The following is a 15,698-nucleotide window of genomic DNA, read 5'->3' as shown; positions in this document are numbered from 1 at the left end:
TGAGGGGATGAGGAGTGAGGGTGAGGGGATGAGGAGTGAGGGTGAGGGGATGAGGAGTGAGGGTGAGGGGATGAGGAGTGAGGGTGAGGGGATGAGGAGTGAGGGTGAGGGGATGAGGAGTGAGGGTGAGGGGATGAGGAGTGAGGGTGAGGGGATGAGGAGTGAGGGTGAGGGGATGAGGAGTGAGGGGATGAGGAGTGAGGGTGAGGGGATGAGGGGATGAGGGGATGAGGGGAGAGGGGATGAGGGGATGAGGGGTGAGGGGATGAGGGGTGAGGGGATGAGGGGATGAGGGGATGAGGGGATGAGGGGTGAAGGGGAGGGGATGAGGAGTGAAGGGGAGGGGATGAGGAGTGAAGGGGAGGGGATGAGGAGTGAAGGGGAGGGGATGAGGAGTGAAGGGGAGGGAATGAGGAGTGAAGGGGAGGGAATGAGGAGTGAAGGGGAGGGAATGAGGAGTGAAGGGGAGGGGATGAGGAGTGAAGGGGAGGGGATGAGGAGTGAAGGGGAGGGGATGAGGAGTGAAGGGGAGGGATTGAGGAGTGAAGGGGAGGGATTGAGGAGTGAAGGGGAGGGGATGAGGAGTGAAGGGGAGGGGATGAGGAGTGAAGGGGAGGGGATGAGGAGTGAAGGGGAGGGGATGAGGAGTGAAGGGGAGGGGATGAGGAGTGAAGGGGAGGGGATGAGGAGTGAAGGGGAGGGGATGAGGAGTGAAGGGGAGGGGATGAGGAGTGAAGGGGAGGGGATGAGGAGTGAAGGGGAGGGGATGAGGAGTGAAGGGGAGGGGATGAGGAGTGAAGGGGAGGGGATGAGGAGTGAAGGGGAGGGGATGAGGAGTGAAGGGGAGGGGATGAGGAGTGAAGGGGAGGGGATGAGGAGTGAAGGGGAGGGGATGAGGAGTGAAGGGGAGGGGATGAGGAGTGAAGGGGAGGGGATGAGGAGTGAAGGGGAGGGGATGAGGAGTGAAGGGGAGGGGATGAGGAGTGAAGGGGAGGGGATGAGGAGTGAAGGGGAGGGGATGAGGAGTGAAGGGGAGGGGATGAGGAGTGAAGGGGAGGGGATGAGGAGTGAAGGGGAGGGGATGAGGAGTGAAGGGGAGGGGGATGAGATGAGGAGTGAAGGGGAGGGGGATGAGATGAGGAGTGAAGGGGAGGGGGATGAGGAGTGAAGGGAAGGAGAGGAGGAGTGAAGGGGAGGGGATGAGGAGTGAAGGGGAGGAGAGGAGGAGTGAAGGGGAGGGGATGAGGAGTGAAGGGGAGGGGATGAGGAGTGAAGGGGAGGGGATGAGGAGTGAAGGGGAGGGGATGAGGAGTGAAGGGGAGGGGATGAGTGAAGGGGAGGGGATGAGGAGTGAAGGGGAGGGGATGAGGAGTGAAGGGGAGGGGATCAGGAGTGAAGGGGAGGGGATGAGGAGTGAAGGGGAGGGGATGAGGAGTGAAGGGGAGGGGATGAGGAGTGAAGGGGAGGGGATGAGGAGTGAAGGGGAGGGGATGAGGAGTGAAGGGGAGGGGATGAGGAGTGAAGGGGAGGGGATGAGGAGTGAAGGGGAGGGGATGAGGAGTGAAGGGGAGGGGAGGGGGTAGGAGTAATTGGTGGTTGTGGAACGGGTGGTTGCACATTGTTGGCAGTCGGTGAGACAGCGAGCTGAAGGTAGCCGATTGCAGTTACCGGGAGGGCTACACTCCCTTCCTGGGGAGGGAGGGGTTCCTCACTCGCTTTGCCGAAGGGCGACCAGCTGCTGCGCCAGCTCCTTAATGGCGTCACCATTCCGCGTCTTCTCCACCCAGCCCGCCGGGATCCCGCTGGGTCCTAATGCTGCCCCCGCACAGGCCCCTGGAACATACCGAGAGACGATGGTTAGCATGGCCGAATAGTCACTTGACGCCCCACTCACTAATGTACACCAGTCCCCCACCCTGCTCCCATACCCTCCCCAAACTGACCCGCTTTCTCCTCCCCCACGCCCTCCCCAACCCGACCCGATCTCCCCTCCCCCAACCCGATCTCCCCTTCCCCACCCCGCCCCCATACCCTCCCCAACCCGACACACTCTCCCCTCCCCCAACCCGATCTCCCCTTCCCCACCCACGTATGTCAATCCACTCACCGCTCCCACACCCCACCCTGCACTCACCCCTCTCCCCACCCCCCCCCCCACCCACCCACGTCAATCCGCTCACCGCTCCCCCACCCCACCCTGCACTCACCCACGAAGCAGAGCCGGCTGCAGTTGCATCCTCCGGCAGACAGGGTGCGCCGTACTATGGTGCTGTAATCACTCTGGCTGGGAGTCACCAGGAGGCAGTGCAGGGAATTCAACAAATTCCCCGGGATAGCTGGGTGGGAATAAAGCAGAGATCAATGATGGGGCAACAGAGGGTTCTGGGGGCACAGATACACTGATCTAAGGGTAATCACACTGATTGAGGGATACAGGTACACAGATAATAAACACAAGAATTAGGAGCAGGAGTCGGCCACTCAGCCCCTCGAGCCTGCTCCGCCATTCAATACGATCATGGCTGATCATTGACCTCAACTCCACTTTCCCGCCCGATCCCCATATCCCTCGATTCCTCGAGAGTCCAAAAATCTATCGACCTCAGCCTTGAATATACTCAACGACTGAGTATCCACAGGTTTTTGGGGAAGAAAATTTCACAGATTCACCACCATTTGAGTGAAGAAATTCCTCCTTGTCTCAGTCCTAAATGGCCGACCCCTTATCCTGAGACTGTGACCCCTGGTTCGAGACTCCCCAGCCCGGGGGAAACAACCTCTCAGTATTTACCCTGTCAATCCCCCTCAGAATCCTGTATGTTTCAATGAGATCACCTCTCATTGTTCTAAACTCCAGAGAGTATTAGCCCAATCTATACAACTTGTCCATTTGCCTTCCTAATTGCTTGCTGCATCTGCATGCTAACGTTCTGTTTCCTGTACATGGACACCTAAATCTCTCTGAACAACAACATTTCATAGTTTCTCACCGTTTAAAAAATATTCTGTTTTTCTATCCCTACCAAATTGATTCTGTTTTACTATTCTTCCGACCCCACATTATACTCTATCTGCCACCTTATTGTCCATTCACTTAACCTGTCTCTATACGCTTTAAAACGTTCCCGGTCGTGTCTATATTCCCCCAAATGTCCGATTACACCTGCCATTTTAATCTCTAGCTGTTCACACCGTGTGCTGTAATTTACCTCGGATTTTGTAGCTTTTTTCCGAAGACAGAAACTTCCAAAGTCTCTCTGTTGGCTGGCTGAATCCTTCACCAACAAAATTTAAGCTTTAAATCATCTGAAAAATCCCATCTTAATTGCCAAATGTGATATATTCACAGAGCACAGTACACACAGCTCCTAACATGGCAGGCAGCTCTCAGAAGCCTCCAGAAATCTGCCTGGTTCTGTTTATTATTAACCCTGCACTTACAGTACACAATATGTCCACATCCACAATGTGGAGCTACAAACATTACAAGCTTACAGACATTACACTTCTCCCTCCTTAAATGAAGAAGCCATCATAACAAACATCATACATAACTTTCATGTTTATACATAACACAGGGTATAAACTTTTTTTTCCCATATTTACAAATTTAACTTTACCACTTGTTTTCTGTTTCAAAGAGGATACCTTCTCTCTCGAACAGAACCTTCCAAACATTGTGTCGATTTCACACTCATTCGAGGCTCATCCTGAGGAACGTTTTCCTCCACAGAATTTCCTTGATTTTCATTTGAACTCACTAACTTCAGGCTCTTTGTTTCCCTGACTTGGACTCAGACTTTCATTCTGATTCTCTCCTGGATTTGTTTCCAGTACATTGGATTTAGGATTTGCTACTGGTGTAAACTATCTGATGAGTCAGAAATAATTGAATCATTCCCACCTTCAACTCCTTCCATGGCTGTAGGTAAAATATGATCAATATGAACAAACCTAACCTGTCCATTATCAAACATCTTTACCAAATATGTGCGAGGACCACATATCTTCACCACTCTTCCTGGTAACCACTTTAACCATTTATGGTGATGGTTCTTCACTCCCACCTTCTGGTTTAATTTCACACTTCTCTCTTTTACTCTACCTCTAGCATGATTCTCTTTCTGTCTTAATTGTTCCTCTTCTACGGACTGTGCCAAATTTGGCTTTAACAACGCAAATCTGGTTCGTGGCTGTCATTTGAGAAACAACTCTGCTGGTGTTCTACCAGTAGTTGTATGAGGAGTATTTCGATATGTAATTAAAAAATTAGCCAATTTGTGATCCAATGACAACTGTCGTTTCCTTGGATTAGGATCTAACATTTGTTTTATGAGGACACGTTTTACAATTTGTACAGTGCGCTCTGTTGCACCATTCGAAGCAGGATGGTATGGTGGAACCTTCGTATGTTTCACACCATTTTTGCTCGTGAATTGTGCAAATTCTTCTGAACGAAATTGTGGTCCATTATCCAAAACAGTTTCTTCAGGGAGGCCAAATGAAGTAAATAATTTTTGTAAAATGTCCAATGTTTTTCTTGTTATTTTCCACATTGGGAATACCTCAACCCACTTCGAATGGCTATCAATCACAATGAACAATTGTTGTCCTTCTAACTCAGCAAAATCAATATGTAGCCTTTGCCACACCCTGGGAGGCCATTTTCATGGCTTTAATGGTACTGGTGGTGGTTGCTTGCTTACCGATTGACATGTCGTACACTGACTTATGATGTACTCTATATATTTATCAAGACTAGGCCACCATAAATAACTGCGTGCAAAACTCTTGGTCAAGCACATTCCCAGCTGCTGGTCATGGAAATCTTCTAATAATTTGGACATGAATTTACTTGGTATAACCACTCTTGCACCCCACATGATACAATCTTTATCGACTGATAATTCATTCCTATGAATGAAGAATGGATGTGTATCTTTGTCTGTTACCTGGTTTGGCCATCCATTTGCAAGATACTTATACACCTTTAACATCACTGGGTCACGTTTGGTTGCTCTACCAATCTCTTCAGCTGTGACTGGCAGTTCATCAATGTATGAAAAATAAAACACTTTTTGGGTGTAACTTGTGATGGGGAAGGCAATCTAGACATTGCATCAGCATTACTGTGATCAGCTGATCGTCTGTATTCAATATCATATGTATATGCTGACAAAATCAAAGCCCATCTCTGCATTCGGGCTGCAGCTAATGTTGGAACTGGGGACTTTGGATGGAGGATTGCTGTTAGGGGCTTATGGTGCGTAACGATGGTAAACTTACGACTATACAAGTATGTGTGAAACTTCTTAACCCCCAAAATTATTGCCAAAGCTTCCCTTTCAATTTGAGCATAATTACTCTCACTGGCACTGAGAGTGCGTGAAGCAAAAGCAATTGGTCTCTCCTCCCCACTACGTGATACATGAGAGATCACTGCCCCAACTCCATACGCAGAGGCATCACATGCTAGCTTAATCTCCTTCGATATGTCATAGTGAACTAACATGGTGCTCTCTACCAATTTGCTTTTACACTCCTTGAATGCTGTATCGCATTCTTTTGACCACTTCCAATGGACCTGTTTTTTCAAAAGTTCATTCAGTGGATGTAATACTGTAGCCAAATTTGGTAGGAACTTCCCATAATAGTTCAAAAGACCCAAGAATGAACGAAGTTCAATGACATTCCTGGGAGTGGGTGCATTTCTAATTGCATCCAATTTTTCTATGGTTGGATGTAAACCATCTTTGTCTACTCTGTACCCTAAGTACTCCATTGAGTTTTTAAATAACTCACACTTACGAGCAGACACTCGTACTCTGTGCTTCTCTAGCTGTTTGAGACCTTCATTCAATATGTTATTATGAATTTGCCTATTTGGTGCTGAAATTAGTATGTCATCCAAATAACATACTACCCCTTCAATACCTTGCAAAATCTGGTTCATCACCCCTTGAAATATGGCAGGGGGGGAAGACACTCCAAACGGTAGCCTATTAAATTGATATTGACCTAGATGAGTATTTATAGTCAAACATGACTTGGACTCCTCATCTAGTTCAAGCTGTAAGTAGGCATTCGTAAGATCCAGTTTTGAGAAGATCTGACCAGCTGTCAGTGTTGTGAACAAATCTTCTATATTCGGCAATGTATTGGGGACATTACCCTCTAGAACCTGGTTTACGATTACTTTATAATCACCACACAATCTTACCTTACCATCGGACTTAGGTACAACAACAATGGGTGTAGCCCAATTACATCGATCTATCTTACAAATAATGTTCTCAGTCTCTAGTCTTTTGAGTTCTTGCTCAATTTTCTCCTTGAGTGCATATGGTACGGAACGTGGCTTGTAGTAAACCGATCTAGTGTCCTTCTGTACCCTAACACTCGTCTTGAAGCCTTGGATCGGACTGCCCGTTTCGCAGAACACCTTCAGATACTTCTTGATAACCTCATCCGTTGATGAAAATCTCGCTTCCACACAGAAAATCTTACTCCAATCCAGCTTCAGTGAGCTCAACCAATTTCTTCCTAGTAAGGCAGGCTTGTCTCCTTTCACTACTATTAGAGGCAAGTTCTGAAATTAATCTTTATATTTCACCGGTACGGTGATACGACCTACCACAGGAATTTTCTCTCCAGAGTAGCCTCGCAGCTCTATCTTAGAATTCTCCAGTTGAAAATCACGCAATTTGTCGAGGTATAGTGACTCCGGTACTACACTCACGGATGGATCCGTGTCAATTTCCATTGGTATCTTGAATCCCGCAACATCTATGTGGATTTTGATGCTTTCCGAATCGCTGTCCATTAACCTCGTGCTCCTGATGACGTGTAACTCTAACATCTCGTCCTGTTGTTGTTCTTCCATGCTATGTAGTCTCTGGGGATTTCTACTCATAGCTTTGAACGCTGGACTCATAGCTTTAAAAGCAGGTTTACCCTTCAGTCGGCATGCCTTCACAAGATGCCCAGTCTTCCTGCAGAAGAAACACTCTGCCTTCACATATGGACAACTTTGAGCAATGTGTTGTTCCAGGCACCTATCGCACGACTTCGACGCTCTGTTAGAATTTCCAGTTTCTGAGACTTTGGGTACCCACCGTCTTTTACCTTGAAGCTGCAGGTGATTTACCTCGGTTGACTGACGACCGTAATCATTATTTAATTCTCGGGAATATTGTTCGGCCATACCCATTGACCTCGCTGTCTGACAAGCAATCTCAAAAGTCAAGTCATCCGTCATCAATAACTTCCTTCTGATCGCATCATTTTTCACTCCACAAACAAAACGATCCCGTAATGCTCAGTTTTGAAAGTGCATTGATAGCTTTTTTAATGCTACGATGTAATCACTTATACTTTCATCAGTTTTTTGATTCCGAATCCTGAAGCGATAACTTTCAGCAATTTCTAACGGTTTGGGATTATAGTGCTGCTCCAGCTTCGTTAAAATCTCTTTAAGCGTTGTGTCCTTTGGCTCGTCAGGCACAAGCAGATTTACAAGGGTTTCGTACAATGCCGGACCTGCCTCCGATAAGAAGATCGCTTTCTTACGTTCTAACACAGCCCGGTTCTGGACTGCATTGTCTGGAACTTCGATTATGTTATTTGCAGTGAAATACATTTCTAGCTGATCCACATACGCTTTAAAACGTTCCCGGTCGTGTCTATATTCCCCCAAATGTCCGATTACACCTGCCATTTTAATCTCTCGCTGTTCACACCATGTGCTGTATTTTACCTCGGATTTTGTAGCTTTTTTCCGAAGACAGAAACTTCCAAAGTCTCTCTGTTGGCTGGCTGAATCCTTCACCAACAAAATTTAAGCTTTAAATCATCTGAAAAATCCCATCTTAATCGCCAAATGTGATAAATTCACAGAACACAATACACACAGCTCCTAACATGGCAGGCAGCTCTCTCGGAAGCCTTCGGAAATCTGCCTGGTTCTGTTTATTATTAACCCTGCACTTGCAGTACACAATACGTCCACATCCACAGTGTGGAGCTACAAACATTACAAGCTTACTGACATTACAGGGTGTTAACTTTTGAAATTTAAAAATTTAGTGCCAGGCTCCAATGATTCTGAACCTACTAAACTGGGTGTCAGCATCCCAGGAAGGAAGTGGAGTACTAAATTGAGCGCTAATTACCTCAGTAGGGCGCTACAGGGGCACAGAGCGATAAGGAATTTCAGATGCAATGCATTCAGCAATGATCCTTCACACTGGCTTCTTCCAGCTCTTAAAGGGGAGGTTGTGTCGTTGTGCAGATGCTCAATTTCAGCATTGCTGGCTCTGAAGGTGAGCTCTGAGCAACTGAATCCCCTGTTCTCAATGGCTGACCCCACTCCCAGGGAGAGAGCTCGTTGTTTCACTGATGTGGCATTGGAGGCATTGGTGGAATGAAGGAGGGCAGTGCTGTTCCTGGCCACTGGAAGGAGGCCATTGCACCAGGTCTTCGGGGCAATGTGGAGGGAAGTGGCCCAGGAGGTCTCGGCCAGCAGTGTGGTCGTACGCATTCCGACACAGCGCCAGAAGAAATTAAACAACCTGAGTCGGGTGGTCAAGGTGAGCACATTCTTCAATAGGTCTTACATTCCAGCATCTGAACCTCAGTCTGTGCACACACGGCAAAGCACCACGCACCCCGCCCCCCCCCACCAAACATCTGCACCGACTCAAACTCACATCCACATCTCACGCCTTGCCTACAATCACAGCTATTCAACATCGGCAGGCGTATCTCCCAGACACAAAGCGAGACTCAGACTCCTCCCATTCCTTTCCCTTGCAGGCCAAGATGGCCGACAGTAGGGGGGGAGCAGCAGAGAAGAGGCAGGGGGTGAAGCACATCTCCAGCAGCTCACGGACCTGGAGGAGCGAGCGCTGTGGCTCATTGGGCAGCAGGTGGTGGGCGACGTGGCCGTCCCTTGGGGGCAACGGTATCATCATCCCCTCTCCTTCTCTCATCCCACTTCCCAGCTCTTGATACTGTCTGTCTTCCTTGCTCCATTCCTGCCCTCCCTGCCCTCACCTTAACGCAAGTCTTGTGCATTTATGCTTTCAGATAATCAGACAGCAGATGAGCAGCCTGTCCCCGAGCCCCGCACTGAGAGTGAGGCAGGAGAGGAGGAGGAACCGAGCGCACAATTTTTGCTGCACAGGACTCAGATCAGGACCTCGATGGGGAGGCATTCACAAGAAGGATGATGGCCATGCACTCGGAGACGATAGGTGCAATGACCAGGGTGCCCGAGAGCCTCTCGGCAATGGTAAGGAGCATGGAGGAGTCTGTCTCCAACATTGTACACAGCTCTGTGCACACCAAGGAGCCCATCATTGCCAGTCTGTAGAAGATGGTGGACTCCCAGAGAGACTGTGTGGATCCAGACCTCATGACGCGTGTCATGGGCGACATGGCAGCTTCCATTGCAGCACAGGCGGAAGCCACGCAACGTCTTGGTGCTGTGATGCAGACAATGGTTGGTGGCATCGAAGCTCAGACTGCTCTCACGCAGTGTCAGCTGGATGCCACGTGAGCTCTGTCTGTTGCCATCATTGTTTGGTTCACCACAGACCACCGGGGATCTCACGGTGGCGCAGCAGGCCCGGAATCTGTGCTCCAGCAGGTTGATGGGGATGCTGAGGTGTTGCCCCGGGGAGTGGCAGTGGGTCAGGAACCTGCTGTCCACTCTCAGGATGACAGCGTCCCTGATCCCACCACTGCCACTCCGCCATTGCACATGTCGCTGCCCGTCACACAGCCAGCCCAGACTGCTGCCGCCCAGCCTGAGGTGGTGCAGTCAACAGCCGGGCCTTCCAGGCCCAGAGCTGGTCGAGGGTGCCCTGCAAGACCATCTGTAGTCTCTGGCCCTGACACACAGCAGCCTTCCAGCAGCCCTGCTGCAGTCACTGGGGAGACACTGCGGAGGAGTAGATTAGGGAAAGACACTGTAAAGAGGGGAAGTAAGTGTTTGCACAAGGGTGATTAGTTAATACTGTTGTTGTATTTATGTAGTTAATGGTTTTTGATAAATTTATTACTGGAATGTTGCAGATTTGTTGCCGTCTCTCATTTCAGTTCTGGGGTGTGATATAGAAGGGGAAATTGATGGAATGGTGGGGACGTGCTCAGCAACCGGGCAGTGGCCTCGAAGTCACTGGAATAGAAATCTGATGAGGCAGTCACCGACTGACCTTCCCCAAGGCCGACTGAGTGGCTGCCTTCTCCTCCTCCTCGTCCTCTTCCTCCACCTGCTCCTCCTCATCCTCCTGCTCCTCCACCTCCTTGATCTCCTCATCCTCGTCCTCCTCATCTCCCTCTTCCTCCTCCTCCTGAGGGGGTGGAGCTATGCCTGGTGGCAATGGCTGCGTCCTCATGATGGCCAAGTTGTGCAGCGTAAGAACATAAGAAATAGGAGCAGGAGTCGGCCATTCGGCCCCTCGAGCCTGCTCCGCCATTCAATAAGATCTGATCTTGGGCCCAGCTCCACTTCACCGCCCACTCCCCATAACACTTCACCCCCAGCATGCAGCAGTGAATAATGACACCCGCTCAGCCGAATACCGGACACCCCTCACCCCCCCGACTGGTCAAGGCAGCGGAACCGTTGCTCGAGCTCTCCGATGGTTCACTCACTGATGTTCCTGGTGGCGGCATGGCTCTCAGTATCTGAGTGCTGGCAGGAATGTTGATGTTGCGGAGGGGTGTCAGAGCCAGGTGGAGAGTGGATAGCCCTCGTCTCCCAGAAGCCAGCCACGAGCTCGATGTGGTGGCTGGAAGAGAGCTGGCACACCGGTCTGGCGCAGGATGTAGTCATCGTGCTGCCTGGATAGCGGGCATTGACTGTGAGGATTCTGCGTGTGTGGTCACACACCTACTGCACAGTGAGTGGCAGCCTTTGCAGTTACGGAATATCTCGGGATTGTGATGTGGTGCCTGCAAAGCCACGTGGGTGCAGTCAATGGCGCCCTGCACCGTGGGGGAAGCCCGCTATCCTGGCTTAGACACATGCACGCTCGTGCTGCTTCTTGCTGGTCACGGGGAAGGAAATATAGTCTCTCCTCCGCTGTATAGAGCATCTGTGACCTCGCAGATGGAGCAATGGACGGCGAACTGTGAAATGTTGGAGATGTCTCCTATTGTGTATGCATGCCTGTTTACTGTGTGATGTCTGTAACACTGTTATGCAACACTGAAGGGACCCTTACACTGTACACACCAGAGGGTGCTGCTGCTGGAGACCTAAGGGTTACCTGCACACTGCAGGTAACCCAGTATAAAAAGGAACACACAGCTTGTTGTCTGCACTCAGGAGCTGCAAATAAAGGACTACAGGTCTACACAGTTTAAGTATCATACCTTGCCTCGTGGAGTCATTACTAAAGGTGCCTACATACGCTACAACTGGCGACGGGAATACGAGGTCACGAACCACATGCTCAGCATGTTGAATCTCAGCAACTTTCAGCAATTTACCGATGGGGAAGATTGGGACGCTTTTGTAGAAAGATTGGAACACTTAAGGAGACTGGCTGCACCGTGCAACATTGGCGACCACCTAAATGAAGCACTAAAGGACTCTAACCGACGAGAGCAGTGCACCACATTGATACTTCGAAAGGCAGAAACGCTGCCCGAGTCCCGCAACCCTGAGTCCACCACATGGGACAAACTGGCTAGCCCCGTGCTGGCGCTGTGGAGGAAACCACAGGGCCCACCAGTGCCGCTACAAAGACTATGCATGCAAAGAGAAAAGGCACCTTCAAAGGATGTGCAGCAAAAGCTGTACTCACCATGTCTCTGATGAGTTGGCTGATCACCGGGGCTCCGACACAGAGGAAGGTGAAGTTGCTCAACCCCTGGAAGAAGGGTATGGAACTCATACCTGCTCCACCAAAAGTTCTCCGTGGACGAAGAAAGTAGACGTCGACGGGGTCCCGGTTTCTATGGCGAGCGACACAGGGGCGAGCCAGTCTGTGATGAGCCAAGCGACCTTTGAAGAACTTTGGATGAATCCCGCCAATTGACCATAACGGCATCCTGTCTGAGCGAAGCTGCTCCCAGGCCTCCGGGCTCCGGCAATCGACCTCGAACATGGATCCATTGCAGCATCCAGAGGTTCCACTGTCCAGCTCGACTGCCCACAGCACCCCGGCAAAATCTCCGAGACAGAGGATCCAAACTCCACTTTCTGGGCGGGGGCAGCACTCCAAGAGGTGAACATCGACGAAAGAAATGGATTCCAACATCCAGGATTGAACCTGTGGAAGAAAAGAGCACCACAGCCTACCTGCAGCAAGATCAGAAAATGGCTGCAGCACCACAAGCAGCAGAACCTGTAATCAAAATGGCCTCCGCCATGCCACCAGTGAGCATGGAGGAGCATCATGTGACATTGAGTGGCCAATCGGATTTGAAAGCTCCCTTAAAGGAGACTGGTAACCAAAAAAAAATTCAAAGGGGAAGTTTCAACTATTTGAGTACACGGACTTTAAAGCTAAGGATGCAATTAAAGGGTGCAAGTATGAAAATGTATGCAATGTAACCATGAATTGTGATGCTGGTTTAACTAATGTGACTAATGAGATGAATGCAGGTATCAGTAAGATTAAGAACAAGTTTATTATGCTTAACAATAATGCTAGAGATTGTGAAATGCCTAATGTAACCATATCTGTTGAAACCAGGACACCCAAAAGTGATGCAAGTGCGAGAATGTATAACGCAGGCTCGACTATGTGTGTCATGTATACCGGTAGGACACTGCCAAAGGACATTGGGTCCTACAGGGACCATGCTGATGCCAATGGAATTCCCCTGTGGGAGACCCCCAGGTACAGCAGGCTACCTGATAATGTAGCCTGGACCTTTGGAACGAATGTGATGCCCCTTGCAGGACACACACAGGCAGTGGGAGCAGACCCCCACTACAGGGACAGTGGTCAATGGGCAGCCCAGCCACCACCAATGGCAACCGGCACCAGACCAGCCCTACAGCCCCCGGCCACCAGGGCCAACACCAGAAGCATGAGGCCAATACCCTCCAGCTTCCCTGGCAAACCCTGGGATGACCTGACCCTCATCCCCATTGGTGGACAAGGAGCCCACCCAGTCTTGTGGCCCTGCCACAACTACCCACATCACACCACCCACTGCTGCTGTGGCCAACCCCCCCCCGCCCCGAGGGATCCCACAACAGTGACACCCACATGGTCTGTGTGTGAGGGAGGGGAAACGTACGAGGCCAGCCTCAAGCACAGGGGTCACACCTGGTAACCACACAACCCTCACCACAACCTCCCATAGCCCACCACTGATCACCTCTGAACCTCCCATAGCCCACCACTGATCACCTCTGAACCTCCCATAGCCCACCACTGAACCTCCCATAGCCCACCACTGATCACCTCTGAACCTCCCATAGTCCACCACTGATCACCTCCCCTAGTCATTACAACTAGGATATGAAAAATGCTTAGGGGGGGGGGGGGTAAGTGTTGTTGTGTATGCATGCCTGTTTACTGTGCGATGTCTGTAACACTGTTATGCAACACTAAATGTACCCTTACACTGTACACACCTTGCTTGTACACCAGAGGGTGCTGCTGCTGGAGACCCAAGGGTTGCCTGCACACTGCAGGTAACCCAGTATAAAAAGGAACACACAGCTTGTTGTCGGCACTCAGGAGCTGTAAATAAAGGACTACAAGTCTACACAGTTAACGTATCATACCCTGCCGCGTGGAGTCATTACTAAAGGTGCCTACTTACACGACAGTTTCCTGTTGCACACTGGAAGGATCTGCTGGTGAAGAAATTGAGGATGATGGTGACCTTGACTGGCACTGAGAGCGCAGTGATCCCCCTGGTCAGAGGCTCAAGGTCTGGCTACACAAGTGGCAGAGCGCTGTGACCACGCCCTTGCTGAAGCACAGCCTTTGAACAACAACAACTTGTATTTATATAGTGCCTTTAATGTCCGAAGGTGCTTCACAGGAACATTATGAGATTTTAAAAATTTGACACTGAGCCACATAAGGAGAAATCAGGGCAAGTGACCAAAAGCTTGGTCAATGAGGTAGGTTTTAAAAAACATCTTGAAGGAGAAAAGAGGGGTAGAGAGGTGGAGAGGTTTAGGCAGGGAGTTCCAGAGCTTGGGGCCCAGGCATCAGAAGGCACGGCCACCAATCCCTGGGTATGTCGTGTCCCACTGGCAGGACAGACCCACCAGGGATGGAGCACAGTGGTATACAGTCAGGAGGGAGTGGCCCTGGGAGTCCTCAACATTGACTCCGGACCCAGGAAGTCCCATGGCTTCAGGTCGAGCATGGGCAAGGAAACCTCCTGCTGATTACCACCTACCGCCCTCCCTCAGCTGATCAATCAGTATCCCCCATGGTGGACACCACTTGGAAGGAGCACTGAGGGTAGCAAGGGCACAGAATGTACTAGGTGGGGGACTTCAATGTCCATCACCCGAGAGTGGCTCCGTAGCACCACTACTGACCGAGCTGGCCGAGTCCTGAAGGACATAGCTGCCAGACTGGGCCTGCGGCAGGTGGTGAGAGAACCAACATGAGAGAAAAACCTACCTGACCTTGTCCTCACCAATCTACCTGTCGCAGATGCATCTGTCCATGACAGCATTGGTAGCAGTGACCACCGCACAGTCATTGTGGAGACCAAGTCCTGTCTTCACACTGAGGACACCCTCCATCGTGTTATGTGACACTACCACCGTGCTAAATGGGATAGATTCAGAACAGATCCAGCAGCTCAAAACTGGGCCTCCATGAGGCACTGTGGGCCATCAGCAGCAGCAGAATTGTATTCCCCACAATCTGTAACCTCATGGCCCGGCATATCCCTCACTCTAACATTACCATCAAACTGTTTCAATGAGGAGTGCAGAAGAGCATGCCAGGAGCAGCATCAGGCTTACCCAACAATGAGATACCAACCTGGGAAGCTGCAACACAGGACTACATGTATGCTACACTCAGAAGCAGCATGCTATAGACAGAGCTAAACGATCCCACAATCAACGGATCAGATCAATGCTCTACAGTCCTGCCACATCCAGTCGTGAATGGTGGTGAACAATTAAACAAGTAACGGGAGGAGGAGGCTCCATGAATATCCCCATCCTCAATGATGGTAGAGCCCAGCACCTGAGTGTAAAAGACAACGCTGAAGTGTTTGCAACCATCTTCAGCCAGAAGTGCTGAGTGGATGATCCATATCGGCCTCCTCCTGAGGTCCCCACCATCACAGAAGCCAGTCTTCAGCCAATTCGATTCACTCCACGTGATATCAAGTAACGGCTGAGCGCACTGGATACAGCAAAGGCTATGGCCCCCGACAACATCCTAGCTGTCGTGCTGAAGACTTGTGTTCCAGAACTAGCCGCGCCTCTAGCCAAGCTGTTCCAGTACAGCTACAACACTGGCATTTATCTGACAATATGGAAAACTGCCCAGGTATGTTCTGTCCACAAAAAGCAGGACAAATCCAATCCGGCCAATTACCACCCAATCAGTCTACTCTCAATCATCAGCCAAGTGATGGAAGGTATCGTCGACAGTACTATCAAGTGACACTTACTCACCAATAACCTGCTCACCGATGCTCAGTTTGGGTACCACCAGGACCACTCGGTTCCAGACCTCATTACA

The 15,698-nt window shown here is 50.2% G+C and overlaps 1 protein-coding gene across 5 annotated transcripts in view; it reads right to left on the bottom strand.

Moving 5' to 3' along the window:
* Positions 1-1,436: 1,436 nt before the first annotated feature.
* Positions 1,437-15,698, bottom strand: part of selenoj (selenoprotein J) — a 65,068-nt gene continuing 50,806 nt past the window's right edge. For 2 of the 5 annotated variants that reach the window (XM_070891684.1, XM_070891681.1), the window contains 2 exons: positions 2,208-2,336; positions 1,440-1,833 (listed from right to left, as the gene is read on the bottom strand). In XM_070891684.1, coding sequence (XP_070747785.1) covers positions 1,709-1,833; positions 2,208-2,336 — 254 coding nt within the window. In that variant the 3' untranslated portion in view covers positions 1,440-1,708. Of the gene's footprint in view, positions 1,834-2,207; positions 2,337-15,698 lie in introns of all 5 variants that reach the window. The other 3 variants (XM_070891680.1, XM_070891682.1, XM_070891683.1) reach the window with 3 other exon arrangements.

Source organism: Pristiophorus japonicus, chromosome 10 (genome assembly GCF_044704955.1).
Source record: "Pristiophorus japonicus isolate sPriJap1 chromosome 10, sPriJap1.hap1, whole genome shotgun sequence".
Classification (NCBI taxonomy): domain Eukaryota; kingdom Metazoa; phylum Chordata; class Chondrichthyes; family Pristiophoridae; genus Pristiophorus; species Pristiophorus japonicus.
This window is presented reverse-complemented; position numbering and strand designations above follow the sequence as displayed.